General features: G+C 38.2%; 1 protein-coding gene across 1 annotated transcript in view; it reads left to right on the forward strand.

Annotated features, from left to right (window-relative positions):
• Positions 1-23350, forward strand: part of Pkhd1 (PKHD1 ciliary IPT domain containing fibrocystin/polyductin) — a 443194-nt gene that overhangs the window by 200547 nt on the left and 219297 nt on the right. The window contains exons 43-47 of the mRNA XM_041656327.1: positions 334-446; positions 1492-1597; positions 3708-3842; positions 11450-11582; positions 13918-14164. Of these exons, the coding sequence (XP_041512261.1) occupies positions 334-446; positions 1492-1597; positions 3708-3842; positions 11450-11582; positions 13918-14164 (734 nt within the window). The remainder of the gene's footprint in view (positions 1-333; positions 447-1491; positions 1598-3707; positions 3843-11449; positions 11583-13917; positions 14165-23350) is intronic.

Here is a 23350-nt window from a genome sequence, read left to right on the forward strand (position 1 = left end):
GTAAAACTCCCAAAGAATCAATAAAGAAGTTAAATTTAAAAACTAAAGCTAGCCCACACATCTTCATGCCACAGAAACTTTAAGAAAGATTTAAAATGGAAGGCTAGTTCTGGAGAGGGACAATTTAAAGTGTAGTTAAGTTTTCTGGAGTTTGGCAAGTAAGGGCACAGGTTGATCCTATGGTGAAATCTGGAACAACTCAGTCCACAAAATCTTTATCACATGTGAAAAAAGAATAAGTAAGAAAGTAGAAAGGGACAAGAAAGTTCTTTCTTTGCAGCAACCTCTGCATGTATGTAATAACTATTTTTAAATCTCCCTTAATTTTTGTAGGGCAACAGAGTGTGTGCAGCTGGCTATGGCTATGTTTTCTACCTTGTGACCAGGCAAACCTCACAAGCTCCACTGCTTTCGTTCATGTTGAACACTGCTCACTCTTGTACCAGGTAATTCTGGTTAAATTCATTTACATTTAAGTGGGGTGCTTGTGATTTCATGATTGGTTTTATGGACAAAGGATGAAGGCTTCTTGAAACTTGATTCGAGATGTGGCAATGATACATGCTGTGGGAACACAGACCGCTCCTTCAGCCAATAGCATTTAAGATACCAGCCCAGTTGGGCATGATCTCTTATACTGTAAGTGCAGCTATAAAGCATGCACTTCTTCTCCTTGTTACTCCTAGAATATGAGAGAAGGAATACATGGACAAGATCAAGCTATGGTAGAATATGAAAGTACACAAGAACAAAATGTGATATAAGTAAGTGCTAGGGTTTATTCTACTAAAAGGAGTAAAGTTATAAGGGCTGAGAGAATATCAGGAAACATGGCTATCTGTTTATGGTTAAATGGCAGAAGCAAGTCACAGGGTACAAAAAGAAAAGATTGAGAAATGAGCAGAGTCCATCACCGAGGAGGGTTCCAAGTTTTGCTTATGTCCATGCTCCCAAATTTCATTATTTTTATATTTAATGAAGCATAAATTCCAGACTACAGGAGACATTCAAAGAACTCAGTATAATGCGTTCTGAATAATCCAACTTTAAACTTGACAATAGAACTAAGAGGACATTTCTGAAATAAACATATGGAAGAGATGAACTAGTATATTAAAAGTACTTAAAACTGCTGAAAATTAAAACCATGAAGAGTTATAAGTTCACACCTGTTAGGATGAATATGTTCAGAATGATGAATAATGGTATTGGCATGGATTTGGGTAAAAGAAATCAAACGTATAAATTATTAATGGCGATGTTAGTATTACTGTTATACACACATAGAGGATTCCCTAAGAAAATTAAAATAGTAAGTATCAGTTGATCCATTAATTCTATGATCAGATACACACACACAAACACACATTTTACACACACACCTGTAAAGATGTCCATGCCTATATGTCAGTTTTTAAAAATGAATAAAACTCCCTTTAATCTCACTGGGGAAATATTGAATTTATTTTCATTCTTTGCCTTTCTTTCTAGGTATGGCCTCCTTATATATCCTAAATTTCAACCACTTTGGAATAATGACACAGGCTTCACTCTCTTCCAAGATTTCATGGTTTGGGGAAGTGCAGGTGGTGCCAAGGTATGATTTTAGCTTATACATACATACATACATACATACATACATACATACATATATACACAGTCTTTGTTTTCTAGAGGCAGACTGTTACATCACTCTGTCCAAGGGATAGTAGTTTGATGAGAATGAGAACACTGTGATGTTATCACAACTAGTATCAATGGTATCATAGGTGTGTGTGTGTGTGTGTGTGTGTGTGTGTGTGTGTGGTGTTGAATACACAAATCCCACATCAGAGGTCATTTTCTATATGGGTCCCCAAAACAGTTCTTGTAGAAAATAAGGCAACAGGGCTTTTAATGACATTTACAACCAGGAGGTGACAATTGTACAGATTCATCCACCCATACTTCCCTTTCAGTTCCTACTTATGACTAATAACTGAAGAACCCAAAAGTAATGGAATCGTCAAATGTCACACAACCAACTGCAGAGTAAAGACACAAACATGTGTTTGTTAGTGTAATCTCCTGAATAATGAATGCTACAGTGTTAAGAAAAACATGGTTCCTCAAAGGAAAATAGGTTCAGATCTAGCTGCCATTTTCTTTAATCAATATGTTTTATTTACTATTTTTTCCTCAAGAAAAACCCAATAGATTCATGTTTACTCATTTAGTTTTTATTGCCACAGTGACTTTTAAAAGGGAAATTTTGTTTCCTGTCAGTTAGGAACAAAATTACCTAGGGTCACCAGTACTACAAAGAGACAACTGCATTGACTTCATCTCTGCAATTTAGAGCTGCAGCCTAGGATACATAGATGAGGAAATATGTTTGTAAAGCATAGGAACTAGAACAAAAGCAAAATCATAGTAAAAGACAAATATTTACTCAAGTTCCTAATAAAAGGAAGAAAACTTTGATTGAAGAAAGCCTAAAATATACAATTAAGATAACTAGCAAGGAGATCCCTAATATGTTGAACATTTTATTTTAGTTTGTTTAGGTGTTGTTTTTGCATGTGGGGAAATGTTTTCTCATGTCTCATAGATAAGAATTATTTATTTGAACCAAATATTTCTTCATTTTCTAGGTATAATCGTAGTTTAAAAGCATTATTTTCACCATGTTTCAGATGGTATTTCTTCTATAACAAAGAGAAATGATAGCACACTGTGAAAACCGTACCCACACCTTTAATTTACACTTTGCTACTGTATAATTTAAAACCCGAGATTTGCGAACTAAGGCTTGGTTATTGTTTTTAAATATATTTGCAAATGAGTTATTTTTGAGTGCCTGTAATTAGGTAGTAGCTATCCAGTTACCACCTCAGGTTTTAACTGGTTTGCACTCATAGCCCGTCTCCAAAGAAATGTCATTTTATAAAATGTTTGCAGGCGGACATTTTAGGACATGGATGTGCAAAATCTGAACGACATGTGAAAGCGTGCTACATCATATGTGAAGGATACCTAGGCCTCAGCAGGACACTTTCAGTTCAAGTATGAATGCAAATATGATATGATTTAAAGAACAAGGCACGACCATTAGGTTAGCTGTTGGTCCTCATCTTAAAGATGGGGAACCTCAGGCCTAGGGAAGTTAAAAATCACCTTGCCCAAGAGCACTTGATACTAGGAGACCAAGGTGAATAGCAAGAACCCCATTTGCCAGAAAAATGGGATTATTTTCATCCCTACTAAACTTTGCTACTCCTTCATGCCTTTGTAGAGGTGTTAGTCCCAATACTCATAAGTAAGTATGCATATGTTAAATCCACACACAGACTTACTGATTTTGTATTTGCAAAATCTGACTAGCACTACTAATGCTGTGCTAAAATGCTAGACACTGAAGTTTTTTGTAATGCTACACTTTTATTAATTAATTTTGCACATTTGGGGACTATTAGATTGTTTTCAATATGTGGACAATTCACATCAACCTCTTAATGTATTGCCTGATAGAGGAAAACTGTAATTTCCAGGGGGATTTGTTAACGACTTTGAGATGTCTGTACTGATCTTGGTAGGCAAAACCTGCTTAACTATGCCAGCGTGCTTATTTACTTATTTATACTTAATCAATAATTAAAGAGATCGTAGAAAGTCTGAGAAAAAACAATCCTTAGACCTTTAGCATAATGTAGGCTGTTACTTTATAGATTTTCAGAAGCAGCAATCTGCACCTGAAAAACTTCCAGGTCTATGCATGCAGAGAGAGTGGAATCGACATCTTGGAAAGCGATGCGGACACCGTGGTTACGGACAGCTTTTTACTTGGTCATTTCACACACAAGGTGGGTGCTCTACTGTGGCTCTTGTGGGTTGTCCATCAAGACTGAATCATGGAGACTGGGCTCCCTGATGATCTAATGCATAATTACAATAGAATTTTTAGTGAAAAAAGGTTAAAAGGAGCATTTTATTTGTAAGAGTGATGATGTTCATAATAAGATGCGAATACTTAGAGATGGAGTATCGAGTCTATACAAACCAGAAGTTATTAACAGTCTGAAGAATTCTTATTTGAGTTAAAGCTAGGTCTTTTGATGTATGCAAATTCAATACTAAAAACCTAAGTTTGAGTGTCATGGCTCACACCTATAATCTATAAGTAATTTGGAGGCCGAGGCAGGGGATTTGACACAAGTTCCAAGTAAGGTTGATGTACAAAATGAAAGTCTGTCTCAAAAACCAAATCAAATGAGCAATTCCTCCCCATGTTGACTTAGTTTAATTTTCTAGAATCTGTCAAAGATTGTGAATAGCACAAAGCTACACTGTCCCCATGCTGAGGTTTTCTACACTTTGTGGTCACATTTTTGTTAACAGGGTCATTTCTCCATTTAGCCTGCCACCCCAAAGAACATGGATGAGGCTACCCAGGTTTATACAAATTATTATTATGTGAATACGTTTTGTTGGGTGATTCATCTTTTCACCTCTCTGGAACTTAGGAGTATGGTGGCTGTTTGGGTGGCTTCTGAGTTCCTGCCAGGTATGGATATTGTGGAGTTGGGGGTCCCAGATGGAATGTGTTCTAGGTATTGGGAGCTGACCAAAAGGAATGAGGATGGGGTAGAAGGGTTGAGAGGGTCCATGTGGGGAGGAAAGCTTGAGGAACTGTCAACTGCCCCACCCATCCAAGGAAATGGGAGAAGAGAAGAAAGATGGGACTCTGAAGATGGTGTGCTACGGGATGGGGGATGACACTGGGGAATTGGAATTGGGAGACAAGAGGAAGAATGAAGATTGTCTACCTGATTTACTGACCAGCATGCCCAATGGGCTTCAAGGAAAATGCCTCCAGTATTGGAGACTGAGACAAAGGAATGTGTGTGATAAGATTTTGGATGTGACTCATTGTCCTTCAAAAAATACTGATTTCTGTATTATAAAAATCAGATTACAGATGGCTTGTCCTTCATTACATAGTCCGAGGAAGCACATGAGTTCATTTTACATTGCTGTGACCAACATACATGACACGAACAACTGGAAGGAAAGATTCATTTTGCCTCAGAGTTGCATGGACTTCAGTCCTTCATGGTAGGGAAGGGGCGGCGGCTGGAAATTCTAATGGATGTGAGGAATAACATCACAGCCGATAAGGAAGGAGAGCATATGGTAGGAATCAGGGCTTGGGTAGAAGGATCAGTGTTCTCCCAATGGCTGACTTTTGTCAAGCCATCTCCACCTTCCCGTGGTTCCATAGCCTCTGTAAATGATGCCTCTCGCTATAGAACCAGTATCAGATATCAAGCCTGTAGTGGACACTTCATAGTCAAGAGATGGCAATCCTAATGTAGTCAAAAGCTGCTTCCCAGATTAACAGGATCTTTTCCTCTTAAGGAAGTTCCCGAATGCTCTCAGGTCCTCTTAGGCTCCCGGCCTTCAGTAATTTCCTTTGTCCTTGTTTCTAAAAGAGTCACGTGGATATAAGCAATGAACATTTATATTACTTACTTTTCTTGTGACTGTGGCAAATGCCTGATTGTGTCTGTTTCAGCTAACATTTGGAGGGTATGCTTATCAGGATGGAAGTCACTGAGACAGGAACACAAGCCAACTGCTTATGTCACATTCACATCGAGAAGCAGGGTGTGATGAACAAACACTTGTCCTCAGCTAGCTTGCTCTTTTTTTTTGCAGTCCTGGATGCTATCCCCTATTCAGGGTGGGGTTTTCCAGCTCAGGTGAACTAATCTAACCAAGCTCTACCAGACATGCCCAGAGCCACGTTTCCTAGGTGATTGTAGATCCTGCCAACCTGAGAACAATGAACCTACACACACTGTTACCAATTTGAAGCTAGAAGATGGCTTGCAGAATTCTAGGGATCCATGGCAATCATTTTGCTTCAGTTTGTTACCAAATGTATTGGTAGGAATTTATATAGTAATTGGCTCTTGTGCTTATATAGATTATTCATAGATATATGATAAATTAAGATTTGAAAAAAATTATTCAAATTATTAGACTTTTCTATATTTAGATTTCAACTTTTGAGTTCACTCTTTGAACTATCTATTTTCCTGCAGTTTTTCCTTTTCTTGAGAGAGTTGCTGATTTAGAGATGACTCATCTCTCTAGCCTGCGTTGTTTCCAGAAGGGATGTTGCATGGTCAACAGACCTTAAGTCCAGTCATGACTTCAGAGAATATGCTAAAGCAAGATGCCCATCAAACTGAGTAACTGTCCTGGTGAATTAATGTTTTAGTCTCTTAATTACTATTAACGAGACATCATAATTAGTGGAAGAGTACCATAAGTTAAGATGTAAATTATGGCCAAATAATGAGATAATAAAATACAATCACACGCCCCTGAGGTTATTCACTAGAAATGCAGCCGATGGCCATTGAGACTCTTAACAAATGCAGGCCAAGAGATTACTGTTAAAAACTCCTGAACAAGTTTGATCTAGAGGATTATGGATAAAGGTCAGTCACCCGAACAATAAAACCATTCAGTTTTATATCCTACTGTTACTTAAATGGTGATATTGTTTACACTGAATTAGCAAGTAAGATAAAATGGAGAAACCCATTGTCTTTACAAAGGTTAGCTCCATATTCGTGCTGAATGCTAGATAGGCCAGCCTTGCTGCTCTCCTGCGTGTGATCAAATACTATTGATTATCTAAGGAAGGTGCTTCAGTGGGAAACATTTATTAATAGGTATGCCATTTCCTCTGAAGAGTTCTCTCTGAAAATCTTGTCCTAGGGGAGTGTCCTATAAAGGAGATTCTTTGCTTAATTTCATTTACCCAATGCTGCTACTATAAATAAACCCTTTTGGGTCTGCAATCTCAAATAAATGCACTGTGTCCAAATGCACTGTGAAGATTACAGATAGCCGGATTGGGCTATATTAGCAATTTCTGTTCAATAGATAAATCTTAGCTGCTCTTTTCAAACAAACAAACAAATGTGTGGAATGATAGATATGTTAATTGTCCTCACCCATGTGTTCATGTGTATAGAATTCTTTTAATACTCAGGAAAAATGCTTGGGTATCAGCATGCCACATCTTAGTTTGGTTCGGCACTTTCTGAGGCTAGATGCTTAACATCCTATTTAATCGTCATCCCCTTTTATTTATAGAAACACCTTGGTTTGGATTTAAATTTTGGTCTCCTTATGTTTCTGAGTATCTTCAGGCTGGCTGTCTTTGTGTTGCTATTGGAAATAATTTGGTATTTGTTTAAAGCGGCCAGACAGTTTTGCAGATGGGATAATGGCATTATAGTTATATCAGACATGTATTTAAATGATGCACATTTATGTGTATAGGTGTGGTATAATGTATGTCTGTAAATATATTCCATGTGATTTACCAGAAAAAAGTAGGTGATAAGAATAAGATGGCATAGTGTAAATACTTGAATCTAGATCGTTGTTAATCATAAAATTCTCTAAACTTTCAACTTCTTCACTCATTTGAAAATATTTATAAAATGTGAATTAAAATATTCAGCACGTGTTGGTGGAGCTGTTTCATTCTTCGTCCATTTTCTCGAGGGGTTATTTCTCATTTTCATTGGGGATTTGTCTACCCCAGTTTAGACCTTTCATCTTTTTCGTTTCTCTGAATTCTGTTGCAGGGCCCCTCTTTTCTCAATATGCTCGCTCCTGCTGGGAGAAATCTCATTTTCTCTCCCGGTTTCAATTACCATCCGTGCTCATGTCTTCCACGTATTTGCATTTTCTACTGTCTTGTTTTGTGCTTTCAGTTTTAATCATTATTTTTGTTTTCATTTCCCCCATTTTTCTAACTTGATTTGTATTGTCTTGCGTTGCATCTTTTCAAAGATATTTTTCTCATTTCTCACATACTCATTATGTTTTGACATTCTAGCTATTGGGATTAAATTTTTAACATGCCTGCTGGTTGTGATGATGTTGTAATTACATTAACGATGCTAAACTATACCTCAGCAATTCCAGACTTCAATTTTTTAACTTCAATCTTTTTCTTCTTTTCTTATTGCTCAAGATCTTCAGTCATGCATATAACAGGGTATGATCAAGTCCACTCCTCCATTCCTTCCACTCCATCTTCTCCTTTATCTGCCTCACTATTTACTCTCATTGTCATATAATTTTTCTAAAAGATAATCCACTGAGTCCACTTAGTGATACCTGCAAGTGAAGGACATAGGACCATCCTCTGGAACATGGGTAGCTTCTCAGGGGCTACAGCCCTGAAGGAAACTCTCTCCCCTTTCCGGCAATCCTCAGTGGCCAGAAGCTTCTCAGCTAGGGATGAGGTTTTGTTTACCTTCTTTCTTTACTTATCCTTTTATCCTCTGCTTTTTTTATGCTCTATTGGTTCTACCTTTGAAAGTAAATTTTATACGAAAATATTTACAGAGAAAAGTACACAATGTATTTTGTCTGTAAAGTTTTAATTAAAGTAGAATTACATCAGCTTCCCCTTTCCTTTTCTCCCTTCAATCCCTCCTATATACCCTCCAGCTCTCAAATTGATACTCTCTTTTCCCTGATTGGACACAGGCTACTAACAATTGCTGGAGAAAGAATTAGCCTCTCCCAGGGATGAGCCCCCTTATTGGTTATCCAGTACATAGTGGTCAGTCCTGAAACCAAATACACAAAGCCAGCAAAAGAGAGAGAGAGAGAGAGAGAGAGAGAGAGAGAGAGAGAGAGAGATATTCAGCAGATTGTACTCATCTATTTGTGTGTGTGTGTGTCTCGCACACACATATGTCTGTATATAACAATAATGATCACAATGTGTTTTTCTTAATAAAGCAAACCAACCGTATACCACCCTGATAAGAAGCACTACCCATTTTCCTTGTGCTGGCTTCCTTTTACCCCAGATTTAAACACAAGTATCCTCAGCTAAAGGGGAACCATGATTCAGACTCCTGGTGATATGAATTGATTTTTTCCTTCTCATTATTTGATATAACACAGTCACAGAGCACATTATTGTTCCTGGGTTTCTTTGGCACAATAATATGTCCATGAGCTTTGTCTGTCTTCTCGTGCTGTGGTAATTTACTCCAGTCATTGTGTATTATTCCATTTTCTGACTGTACCAAATATTTTCTCATGATCAAATTCTGTTTATTGAATTTCCAACAGGAATTGTTGGTATTTGACAGTTTCTAACCATTTTCTACCTTGTTTTCCTCATTTGAAAAAATCTGTATAGACTCTTGGAGTTTGAAAACTTATACTCTGAGCTCATGTAATCCATCTTACTCCTTCTGTGAGAAAAACTCAGGTTTAAAGTGCTCTTCCTCTGAGCCAGTCACCAAAGAAGCAGATGGTTTTCAAGAGCTAGTCCTTTTATTCAGAGCTCTAGGGCCTTCCAGTGTGTGTGCTTCCCTGTCCTCTGCAGTGGTCTGGCGTCTGGTAACAGGGACGTCCAGTGTGTGTGCTTCCCCATCCTCTGCAGTGGTCTGGCGTCTGGTAACAGGGACATCCAGTGTGTGTGCTTCCCTGTCCTCTGCAGTGGTCTGGTGTCTGGTAACAGGGACATCCAGTGTGTGTGCTTCCCTGTCCTCGGCAGTGGTCTGGCGTCTGGTAACAGGGACATCCAGTGTGTGTGCTTCCCTGTCCTCGGCAGTGGTCTGGTGTCTGGTAACAGATCACCCACTTTGACTGTCCTTTCAGACATTTCCCCACCAGGCATTTTCCTTTATAAATTAATTGTTTAAGCTAAAGTACAAAGCAGCATTTTGTCATGATATCTGTGTAGACACATCAGCACACTTTGTTCTTACTCATCTGTCTTACTCATCTGTCTTCTCCACTCCCCATTAGCCATCCTCTTTTGCTATCACACCCCGTGTTTCTTATAGCTTTCAACTTCCTCCCATTCCCATTTTCCTATCTTTACATGCCGTCATTTCTTTAAGATACCTTCATCCCTGATCCTGAATACAACTCCCCAGCTTGGTCAATCAACAGTTTTCTATTCCTATATTTTCCATGCCCAGGATGGGTTGATAATTCACCTGGTGCAGGCAGTGTGATCACACCCAGGAACCGGTAGACAGTCACTTCTCTCTGGAGAACTGGAGAACTTTTGCTTGCTTCTTGCCCCCTTCATTAGTACTGTCTCTTTGTACATTTGTGATGTTTTCAACACTTACTTTATTATGAATAGGATCATATTAATTACACTGTTTTCATTTTACTTGGACTTGTATACTAACTTTGCTTACACCAAGATTTTATTTATTTCCATTGTTTGTTTATATTGGCTGCCGTTTTTTTCCTATTGCAGATTTTTGAAAAAGAAACGGTTCTCAATTGTGCAACGACTTTTAACAATGGACAAATTCAGAGCCAATAGCTTAGGTGAATGGATTTGCTGAGGAAGTTTTTGTGGGAAAATCTAGAAAGAGTTGTGTCATTTTGGATATTTAAACAAGATTCCTTTTCTATATTATCTGTAAAGAAGCTAACCTTTCTGATGTGTTTTTCTACATTTCAACACATGTATAAATTTGTGTCGCCACAACTACCATAATCAATATACAGAAGGGTTGTCTCAACCTCAGCTGCCTTGGGCTTCGTCTCTAACCACATCCTCTGCTGACGACTAATGCTGAGCCACCACTAATCTGCTCTCTGTTGCGAAGGGGTCTTGCTCAATAATTACATAAGTGAGATCATATGGCAGGCAACATTTTGGGATTGGTTTCTTTTGGTGCCAAATGTTTTCAGGTATTCATTCAACTTGTTATTTTTACTAGGATTTTATTTCTTATTGCTTATGAATTATATACTGCTGCACCAATGAAACATAGTTCTTTTGTTCTTTCATTTGTTGAAAACCATTTGAATTGTTTTCCAGGTCCTGTGATAATGAACCATTTGGGATAAGCATTTATGAATGATTTTTGTATGACCGTTCCTTCTCAATTGAGTGGCTGTTCCATATGAGGCATGATGAGAAGCTGCTAAGTGGCTTCCCTTGTAGCTACTCCATTTCATATTCCCTGATCAATACATGAGCTGTAGTAGTTTTCATAGCTACTTGAAGCTGATATTTTTTTAAAAAAAATCTAAAATTCTACTTGATGTATTGTATTTTAATTCTACTTCCCTATTTTACCTGTTAGACATTTTCAAATGTGGCTACTTACTGTGCATCTCTTGCACTTTAAAGAAATGTTTTACTTTTTTCCTTGATTGGAATTTCTGTATTTTTATTTTTTAGGTATATGTTTTCTGTTTTCTAGATATGTTATTTCATATCTATTAGTAACAAGTGTTTTGATGTTTCAATAATTTCACCATGTAGCTTTCAGTTTTCTCATTTTAATTATTTTTTACTTGTGATTACAACTACATCTCATATGACTGTTAGTCTTACTTTGTTTCTATGTTTATCTTTCTGTTTTGAAAAAATTTGTAGGGAAGTCTGTGTATGTCAGCTGGGATTAAAACGCCCAAAAGATGGGAACTGACGGTTTCTAATACAACTTTTGTTAATTTTGATCTGAACTGTGTGGCCATCAGAACCTGTTCTGGCTGTTCCCAAGGACAGGGTAAGTTTGAGCAGACAGGACAGATGGTAAATAAGAGCAGCATCAGATGAGTCTGACAAACAGTGGCAGAGGCTTTGATGAGTCAATATTTCTTTCAGTTGCAAGATTATATCAACACAAACTGTTACGTTCCTCAAAGGAATCCGGGAGGCTAGGTGCTCCCTGCATGTCATCTGTTGTCCTTGTCCTCTGCATATTTCAGTGACCATGACATTCTGTCATGTCTCATCTGGACTCAGAGCTTCATGAAATGGAGACATATCTCTTGGCTAGTGCCTGCTTTTAAACTGGTACATGGAAGAGAGACGGTTGCCCAGTGAGAAATTTTGTTGGTGAGATGAATAAATGACATTAGATGGGCGATGGGCACATGGACTTATACAGGTTTGCACACACACACCATTGCTGAAAGATCCAGAACAAGGGTACTTAAAGTTTTCAGCAACTTGGGCTGTGATGTGTACAAAGAAAGACAGGCAACTCTTGCTAACTTGTCAACTGCTACACAGAGTGGTGAGAAATAACTCCTTGGAGGACTCGTAGGCCAAGGTGGAAAGAGGCAGAGAACAATTTAGTTGATCTGATCGTTGTAAACAGCCAAAGCAAGTAATTCAAGTAAATATGCTCTTGTGGTTTGAATCACCAATTTAGATAATTGTTTGTTTTTTTAATTAAATGAATAATCAGCCAGTCTCCACTTTACTATTTTACCCCTGTGTTGGCAAAGATAGGGAAATTTTAGTTTAAGACTGTGAGATCGTCATAGGTGCCCTTCAGTTCATAGTTCTCCAATTCCCTGATGATTTTATTTCATTCATTGGACACCGAAAAAAGAAGCTCTTGTCACTGGGTGATGTTGGGTGAATGAACTTTTCATTTATTTAAAAACTTGTCTGTTATTGGATCTACATATGGATCTAGAGGGTTCAATCAGGAAAAACACATACTTGTTCAAAAATGAGTGTCTGAGAACCTAATTTCCAAAGGGTGATGAGAGTATAGCCTTGGTGAATTGAACACAGTCAGTGAAGGGCCAGGGATGGGTGTGCCCTGGAGAAGTGACTCTCTTGGGCATCAAAGGTTGAAGAGAAAACTGCAACAGGAAAGCATGATTTCTAAGTACTACAAATAACAGAGGCAGAATCTTAGAGATTTTATAGATCAGGTTTTCTTGGGAAATGAAACACATGTCCAACATAAGAAAATTATAGAGGTGAGGGTGTTTGTAAGTGTTATGTATTACAGAATTTGGAATTAAGAAGTTTTTCACACATGGCTTGCTTCACTGCATGTAATCCACTGATAAGCAGAGCAAAACTGTTACATCTGTGAGCATCTTGTTCTCATTTGTTTTTTTCTGTAGTTTATAAAGTGCATAACCCTATAGTATGTGATGTATGTCTTGAGCCTTGTGTGCTTTTCTCCTTCAGTGATAAGGATGTATGGTATAAACATGTTCCTAGGTAGATGGACTGGCAATGATCGTGACATGAGAGAATGAGCTGAGAAGTGTGGCTTGAACTAGTACTTAAAAAATGTGTTCTTAAGACCATTTATAATAATGATTAATAGGATATTGGTTTTGAAAGTGAGTATAATAAGAAACTTAAGGCATAAACCTCACAGTTTGAGGTATCATTGATGAGGTGAGGCTATGGTAGAGGGATGGAAGCCAAAAGATTGAGAGATTAGAGTGTAACACCTTTGGTATTCAGAGAACTAATGTTTGAGATATTAGAGTGTAACACCTTTGGTCTTCAGAGAACTAATGTTTGAGATATTAGAGTGTAACACCTTTGGTCTTCAGAGAACTAATGTTTGAGATAATAGAGTGTAACACCTTTGGTCTTCAGAGAACTAATGCTTGTTGTTTCTATTTCTTAATAGAAGAGCCCTCCCTCCGTGGTATGGTTGATATCTGAGGCTATTCTTTTGTTATCTAAAAAATTCTACTCACTGTAGGGAACTTAACAGCATCTCTTTCCCATTCTCCCCAGTTGTCAGTAGCGCCACCAATGTGACAGTTGTGACAGACAATAATAACTCAAAAGAATGTCAATTGTTTCTTGGAGAGTAAAATAACCTCTAAAACAAAATAACTGCCCCACAGGATAAACTGAATAGTGGCGGGCCATGCAGTTCTTGGCCCCCAATATCTCTAGCACATGTATCCTGATAGAAGAGAATATTTGTGTTCTTTTTTTCTTTCATGGATGACTGAATGAATTATGAAATTATAGAACATTCCAGATAAAGTACTGATAGAAACCTTGTGAATTTAGTTCTGTAATAACAGATTCATGTCATGTATAACAGTCTGTCTTCTATTTTGTAGGTGGATTTACTGTGAAGACCAGAGAATTAAAGTTTGAAAACTCTCCAAATTTAGTAGCATTTCCATTTCCTCATGCAGCAGTTTTGGAAGACTTGGATGGGTCCCTGTCTGGGAAAAATGGAAGTCACATTCTTCCTTCTATGGAGACCCTCTCCGATACATGCTTGGTCAATGCAAGCTTCAGTCATATTGTCCCTGGGAGCATTTGTGGGGAAAGTGTTGTCCTCCATCGTATGTCTATTCGTTTGTAAGTAGCATTAACTATACTTCTTAGCTTGTCAATGGGCATACACATACCACTCAGTCAGGCCTAAGCTTATTGAAGGGAAACTGTTTTCTGATGAGTTGAAGCTTTTATTTCTCTAAAAGTGAAGTGGGACTAATGTTGACCACTGTGAAACCATGAATCTCTGGCCGTTTTAGGCTAACTCAAATAGCAGCTGTCAATACCTTGAGGTCAGATGTTATAGCCCATGACCGCTTATTGACATTTTCAGTCAACAGCTTCTTCTTTAAAAGACTCATGACCAACACAATATTTGAAATTTATTTAAATGGAAAGTACTATTTAAAAAATTCCAATAATGCCATCCTCATTTATATACATGCACTTTCCCCAAGCTCTTTTTAAGTGCTCAGTGTGCTTCAGGGGAGCAATTGTGGATGCCTTCTCTTACGTGCCAGGTTGCTTCCGTCTAGTTCATTTTCCTTGTTAATTTCATGAACTATTGGATCCGTACAATACCTTTCCTATTAATATTGGAGCAAGGACTCCTTGGTTATGCTACTCAAACTACCATTAAGTCAGCAGCTGGGCTGTTTATAATGCATAATAGGATTGCTTTTGCTCTCTTTAATTTCCAGGTAATGATAGTGGAGTGTCTGGGGCTCTCCCTTTTACCTATTTCAAATGCATTGTATATATTTAGCCACACTTATTTCCTCCCTTTAAGTGTCCCAACTCCATGAATATTAAGCCAAGTAATTCGGTCAGACCACACTGGCAACTTACTTGAACCGGTGTTCTCTAGATGGGGGAGAGTCGAAGAATCCAGGGTTGTACTAGCTGCACACTGAGTGCATAGAAAAGTCCATTTTCTCATTTTCTTTTGGAAGGCTTAAAATTAGAGGTATCTTTGAATAGTCCAAATATTTTCTCTCTCTGCTTTCCAAAGTATTCATTATTTTCTTTGCTGCGAAAGGACCCCAAATCCCACCGAGTAGCATAAGAGTGATAAAGGGGGATATTTGCATTATCAGATTTTCTTGTGCTGAGAATAAGTTGCTTTCTTTATTCTCAGGAATGTAGCCTGATATTAATTATCATTATTATCAGTATGCTTTCACAAAAACCCGACTTGAAGGCATGTTTGGGGAATCTATGAAAGTTAGTGTTTTTATTCTTATATGATTTTTCCCCTATATGATAATAAGAAGTTTGTGTAGTGAATAGGGACATCATGTACATGTATGATTTTATCTATATGAATCTGTCAAACTCCTTCTAAAATGGCTTTCTATCAGGTTTGCTTAGGTGATTTCGTGTGTGTGTGTGTGTGTGTTTGTGTGTGTGTGTGTGTGTGTGTGTGTGTGTGTGTAGTGGTAGTAGGCATTGTGAAGAAGGCTCTGCTAATCATCAGGCTTGTCCCAGCATCTGTTCTTGGAGATCTTTGGGGCTGTGCAGCCCTTTGCTGCAGAGACAGGTCATGCTCATCCTAGTCTGTTATTTTCAAACATGCACCAAAGACTCATGGTAGGGTGAAATAGTGACCTTGTTTGATCTTAATGCACCTCCTCCCCAGTTTTAAAATACAAAACTCCATGCCCTGGAAACCTCTTTAGTACACAACATCCAAGATGATTCATTGCTTTTCTACCCAGACTTCTATTTCAAAATGTCAAGTGAACTCACAGGTCTAGGCACAAATGCTCAGCTCTCACAAATCAGTCCTAGGGAAACCTCAGCATGCTCCTGGTGGTGTTATGGCCCTTGTGCCCTCCCTAGAAGAAGACTGTTAGATTATATGAGCCGTGAAGCCAGGCAGTTCAAAGCAGTCTGTGGGCTCTCACACGGCAGCAATGGGAAACTCTTCAGACCTTCAGTCCGGACCCCAGACCTCAGACACCCTTAGAAAGCCTAAGTGATGCACAGGAACCTTTGGGCAGTCCTGCTCCCAGATCCTTCTAATTCTCCACTCCAGGCTCTCGCCCCTCCCTCTTTCTGCTCAGTGGCTTGATCTTTGTCCCAGAGCATTAGAACCTCATTAGGAACATGTCAGTGCTAATGAGCAATTTGAATTCAGCTTAGACCCAAAGTTTGTTGTGTTTCATGGAGAAAGGATTAATTTGTTGTGCTATTTACCCTGGAGCAAGAGCTGCCGTCTTTACTTTCAACTGTTTTCCCCTTCTCTCAGCAAGCAGTCCCCAAAGGGCAGAGAGCAAGGCTCTATATAGCTGCACAAACAAAGCTCCACTCTCCTTCCGTTTGCAAACATCCAATACTTGGGGTAATTTCTTTTGTTAGACCCCATCTCTATCTCCTTTTCACTCAATGTCCCTAAGTTCTTTGTTTGATGTGAGTGATCTTAGAATCCTGTCACTCACTGTCTTCCTTGCACTGACTGGAGCCCACATCTGTGCGAGAACTTTCCCAGACTCAACACCAACAGTTTGCTTGACAAAAGCAAGTAAATATTTAAAATTGGTCATAATACTTAGTGTCCAAGTGAAGAACAAATGGCCGCCTTGTACAAGGCAGAGTCATATTTATTATTTGTTAAGTGACAACATGCTTCATCTTCATGGTGATTCCTACGTTGTTGGTATCGTGGGAAGGGTTTATTCCCAAGCTCCTGATTCTAGCAACGTTTTTCTAGGAACCCAGGATGATGATCTCAATACAGGACCTTATCCTAGACTATTATGTCAGCAACACTTTCCCTAGTGATGAAAGGGCCCAGAGTTGTGGGAGTTTTCTTTTAAAATTTTTAATTCCATTTCTATTTATTTATTGTGTGTGGAGGAGGATGTGTGTGCATGCCATAGCACTTATGAAAGTGAGAGGAGAAGGGCCTACCATGTAAGTTCATGGAATTGGACTTAGATTTTTGCACTTGGTGGCTGGCATGTTTACCCACAGAGCCATCTTGACTCTTATATCTCTCTTTTATTCCAATCTCCAGATTGACATGAATATTTTCCTCTGCTTTTATGTATAATTACATGTACAATGTTGTCAATAGTGTGGGTTTGTGTGCGTGTGTGCATGTATGCTTTTAGATCTTTTTAATATTTTTATTGATTTAGACCTTCTTTTAAAGCTTTTCATTAAGAATTTTATACAGTTTGTTTTGATCATTTTCACCCCCTCCTCCCAACTTCCTCAAAATCTTTCTTGCTTCCTATTGAGTTAGGTTTATGCTGACCTTCTACTCCTGAGGATTGGAGCCTTTCTTAGCGTGTGATTTATATGATAGATACCACCCCATTAAAGAAATCTGGCTTTCCCTTGCATTAATCAATTGCCAATAGCTCCTAAGCTAGTGGTGGGACTGATGTCCCCTTCCTCTCTTCCTTGATGGCATCCTGTCTGGCTTGAATTTACACAGATATTGCTCATGCTATCATAGTCTCTGTGAGTTCATATGTACATTTACCATCTTGTGTCTGGAAAACACTGTTTTCTTGAATTCATCCACTTCTTTCTCTATCCTTTAAATGCAGTTGTCTTTAGAGAATCTGTGAACCTTCCTTTTCCTTCAAAAACATATGTGCTTCCCAAGTCATCTGAGTTATTTTCATATTCAGTGATAATTCCCCAATGTTTCTTCAAATTCAACTGCTCTACCGCATTTCAATCTTCATTGGCTGATATGTTAACACACGTGGTTACTGAACATATGAAATATGGCTAGTATAAATTGTGATGTGCTCTAAGGATAAATTAGACATCATATTTCTAGGATATTATGAAAAGATAATGTGACAAGCTTCAACAACTTGTGATTGCTGGTGATGTTGAAGTGCGATTTAGGGCACATTGAGATATTCTATGATCAGATTTACTTTTAGTGCTCTTTTTAAATAAAAGTGTCTACTACAAAATTTCAAATGACAAAGATCTGTGACTAGTATTTGTGGGTTGCTTTTACCTCTACTAAGCAGCTCTCAGTAATTCCACTTGTGTATTTTACATCCATTTCAAACTCAGTGTGATTGCTTGGATTAATGTCTTTACTCCACAGAATTGCTCCTCCATGGGTGCCTAAGACCACACCAAGATAAATGCTGGTCTTAACCAAACACATAAGTTATCTGTTTTTTTTTTTTAAAACCTATTTTGTCCCATTAGTTGACTACCAGGTTCCTTCTCCCCCTTTTCCTCTCCCTCCCTCTCCCCTCCCTTCCTCATTCGTTCCTTCCTACCTTTTTATTTCTTATCCTCCTTCTATTTAAAAAGTGTTTTTAATGTTAGCACACAATAGAATGGATTATTACAATATTTCCATATATGTGTTTACATATGTTTTGCTTTCATTCATTACCCCTACCTACCCTTAACTCTGACACCAGCCTACCCTCGTGTTGATCCCCTTCATCACTTCAAGTAGTCACCCTGTCTTAGTTAGTGTTCTATTGCTGTGATAAGACACTGTGAGCAAGGCAATTTATAGAAGACAGAATTTACTTGTGACTTACAGTTTCAGGGTGTTAGAGTCTGTGGCCATCATGACAGGAAGCATGGCAGCAGGCAAGCTGGCATGGTGCCAGAGCAGTAGCTAAGAGCTTACACCTTGATCCATAAGCATGAGGAAGAGACGTTTATACGGGAAGGCCTGGGCTTTTGAAACCTCAAAGCCCACCCCCAGTGACACACCTCCTCCAGCAAGGCCACAGCTCGTAATCCTTAACAAATCATTCCATCAATTGTGGACCAAGCATTAAAATACACACTCCTTTGAGGGATCATTATCAAACCACCACCCACCCCCTTGGTTTTCAGGTCACAACTATTTCATTATCTTTCTTTTTTCTTTCACCCATTTTAGGAGTTTTATCTCTGATTTCATGGTTCCATTGCTAGTTTCATAAAAGATAGATACACACACAGAGATGAGGAAGAGAGAAAGAGAGAGAGTTTTAATTTACATTGTGCATATGAGATACGAACTTGTGGACACATACCATGCAAATGCACACATAGGTTTAAAATTAGATTCCGTGTGTGTGATGAATCTTATGGGTGTTGTTCTAAGTCAGTCTTACTTCATTTACCAAAATAATTCCCTGTTCCATCCATTTTCCTGAGAATACCATGATTTTATTTTATTTTTTTCTGACTGCTGAATGAAATACCATTGTATGGTCTACATTTTATTTACTCGTTTGTCATTAGATGAGCATCGAGGTTGATGCAGTTTCTTAGCAAATGTGGCTACTATATCCATGAGCATGGACATGAAAGTGTCTCTGGAATGGTGACTCATAATCCTTTAGGTCTCTACCGAGAAGTGGCATAAGTAGATCATATGATATCATAGCTTTGTTTTTGTGAGGCACCTCCACAGTGGTTTTCATAGTGGCCATACCAATTTGACGTTCCCACAGGAGTGAGTGAAGGGTTTTCTTCACAAATCACCTACACTTGCTCTTGTTCGCTACCTTGATAATGGTCTTTCTGATTACCTTAAGATATAATGTCAAGATGGTTTTAACTTTAGGCATACGCCTGGTGACTGAGGATGTTGAATACATTTCAATTTTTCATTAGCCATTGGTATTTTTTCCCAGAAAACTGTCTTTTTAATTAGTTTTTATACTTATTTATTAATTGATTTGCTTTCTTTTCTCTTCCTGGTATTTTAAAAAATCTTTGCATATTCTAAATATTAATGCCTTGTCTGCACTCTAGTTAGCAAGCTTTTGTTTGTTCCCCCATTACAGGTTGTATCGTTGCTTCACTGATTTTTCTTTCCCTTTTCTCTTCCGTCCTTTCTTTGTTGTTGTTGTTGCTGTGCAAAATCTTTTAAATTTTGTGTAACTTAGTTTGAATATTTTGTGTGTGTTTGTGTTGGACCAGATGTGTGGATTTAGTTTCATTTTCCTGTATTTGAATAACCAGGTTGAGCAGAACTCTCAGTTGAAGAAGTAAGGACAGAAATCACATGATCATCAAAATCCATGCAGAAAAAGCCTATGGCAAGTTCACTACCTCTTCATGATGAAATAGAAGAATATTTCAACATAATACACATGACAGACTTTTAGCCAACTTTATAGTAAATACGCTGAAAACAAATTTTCTGAAATAATAATGAGATTTTTTTTTAGAATAATGGTGAAAGTCTTAGCTAGAGAAATTGGACAAGAGAAACAATAAAAGTTACACAAACAGGAAAAAAGCAACCCTAAAAGTATCCCTGTTAGCAAATGGCTTGAGCCTCTCCTGAAACATCACTATAGACTCTGGTAGTGAACTCATAGACCTGAAAAAAACTTTCAGTACTGGATATAAGATAACAAACTTTCTAAGGAAGAAATCAAGAAAAAAAATCTCATTCACAATAACTATAAAAAAATACCTAGAAATATATCTAACTAAAACAGTGAAGGACCTCTGCAGTGAAAACATTAAGACACTGACAAAAGACAATGAAGAAGAGGAAAATATCTCCCATTCCTACAGACTCAACATAACCTCCATTTAAATTTTTAAGATATTTTTTATGGAACTAGCAAAAGATACTATAATTAATTTGGAAACACACTCACAAACATTTGAAAAGTCATAACAATTCGAAGCAGAGTGAGAAAAAAAATGGAGGAATCAACTCCTGATCTCAAATTAGCCCAGGTTGGCCTCAAAGTCTCAGCAATTCCCCTACCTTCTCTATACCTGGGATTTTCCCAGTCTGACCTGCTTATAGAGGTTCGTTTCTAAGAGAGATCCATGTTGTGTCTTTTCCTTTGGCTATTGCCTGCTCGAGTCCAGCTTTATTTATCTTTTAGTTTTGTGCTAACAGACCCTTCTTTGCTTGCCACTTGGTGATGCCCTAATCTGAATAGACTTGGTTTTCCCTTTCTTTCCCTCACTTAAAATGTGCTTTCAAGAGCTTCCTGAGGCAAAACCACTCCAGCTCTTTATATCTGCTACCTGAATAAGGCCTTGGCATCACCCTATTACCCCAGCTCTCTGTCCTATGTTTACTTCTTTGCCTGTTTCTGTTCATAAGGTTCAGCTTCCATGAGCTCAGCATGGAGGTGATTTTCTCTGATGAGTTTCCCCTAGCATCTTGTGCACTCTGTTATCCCTGCTGTGTGCTCTCTCTTTAGACTTCCTCTGATCAATACTCATAATTCCTGCGCTGTTTTATAAGCTGCCTTCCTTTGCAGATGTTAAGGAGGGTAACTGTGTAGTTTTGTTTGTTGTATGTCTTTTGGTGCTAATACAACACTGAACACACATTGACTTAAATTAGTTTTATATAAATTAAAAAAAAACTTGTCACCTCCAAATGTTCTTCTCATCCTATTATTTTTCATGGTTTATGTCCATGTTTATGAGGTCTCCATGATGTTTACTTTTTCTTCAGAAGATCAAGGGATTAAAATGCTAGCTTTAATCCTTATCTCCAAAGTTTTAGAAATCATATAACCCTTAGTGCCCTTTCATGGTGTCTTATAGTGTTTTGTTATCCTGGGGCTATCAGTTAATTAGAGTATATATTTTAACAGCTATTTCTTTTCATCATTGCACCACACCCCCATCCCCCAATCTGTTGGCAAATGCTTTCTTTCCCTGGTGATGTAGAGACTTTATTGTGGGAGGGGAGAGTGCAATGAGGGAGGGAAAAAGAATTTAAGCCTCACAATTGTCAACTGGGAAACACATTTGTTTTCACTTGTTGGTCTCAAGACACTTATAGCCTTCAACAATCTTCAGTTTGTTTAGACATGAACACATCAGACTCTGATTTTGCATTCTATTTAGTGAATGGATGGGGGTAAGTAAGCGTTTGAAAATTGTAGGCTGGTCACCTGATCTTACCGAGCTTTGTAGGTTCCACATCAAGTGTGGTGAGGACAGATGCCTGAAAGCATTAGCCTTGAGAAATGGGAGGATGCAGAAGCAGCTGAGAATCCCAGCTTCCCAGGGTCTTGTGTGCATTCCTTACAACAAGTCCCTTAACCTGTTCTCACTTCATTTCTCACATTGGTAAAATGAGCATAATGGAATTTGTTTCAGATGGTCATTGTCAAACATACAACAGGTGCTCAATGAGCCCCACCTTTAAAAAGTCTATGTGGCACCTGTTATTCAGAAAACTACACGTAGGCATTCTATAATGGAAAAGAGTGATATAGGGTTTTATATTTATGAGAAAATGCACCTAGTAAAGCAATTAGCCATGCTCAAATATAACAAATATCTGAAGAAAGGGAAATGATTTCCAATAATCACATGGTAATATCCTAATCCAGGAAAATCCCCTGGAGGGCACAGAATCTGAGTCACTTGTAACTGAATCTTTGGTTCACTGTGTCCTCTGATTCTCCCTTCCTCCTTCTGGGAAAGGAAAGGTTAATGTTCTTGTTGATCATCTTGATTCTTAGATCCTGCTTAATACCCTCTCCTGTCGTGCTTGCGTTCAGTTTTTACCTTTGCAACTGCTCTTAATGTGTTAGTGTTCAAAGTATGAGGCACCCCCTGCCTCCATGAATGCAAAAGTTAAGAAGAGTTCAAATGGAAATTTTGGCCTAGCTTTTTGTCTAATAATCACCTAACTCTCCTTCCTAGGGATAAATAGGCAAAGCATCACTAATGGTATCATTCAGTCCTTTAACGAAGCACCCTGTGAGACAGGATGATTTTAAGATTTATTATCCTGTCTTGGCAACAGAGGTTGCACAAATAGAACAGGACATTATTTAACAATCACAATGAACCCCCAAACCGAGGCACACAAATAATACTACTATGCAATCACTGAATTTAGTGAAATGTTTATCAACTAACATTCCAGAATAAAAAGACTTGATTTGTAGCATTTGCATGATTACATGATGACCAGAGCTGCATTTGGTTTATTTGAAGATGATGAACTTGAAGTTTCGAGAAAGGCCAAGAAGCTGCTGTTTACTAGTGAGTTAAGCCCCGTACCAGGTATCTAGACATAAGAGAGAACATAGATCTTAGCCTATCTTCCTACTTAATACAGGCACAATTATTTTTCAATAACCTTGCTAAATAGTTTCCTACCTCCTAGTTGCATCATTCTAAGGATGCATTCTTTTTGAAGAAGGCTTTGTAACTAGATTCATAAGGCATGGACAAGAGAGAACACAGTGTATACAGTGTCACCCAAGTAGCATGGCCGGTAAAGTAGCATCATTCCTCACAGATTAAAATGGAATAAGTGATAGGTAGCATGTT

The sequence above is a fragment of the Microtus oregoni genome, unplaced genomic scaffold (genome assembly GCF_018167655.1).
Source record: "Microtus oregoni isolate MIOR12 unplaced genomic scaffold, Mior012 000007F_ref0000211, whole genome shotgun sequence".
In the NCBI taxonomy this organism is placed as follows: Eukaryota; Metazoa; Chordata; class Mammalia; order Rodentia; family Cricetidae; genus Microtus; species Microtus oregoni.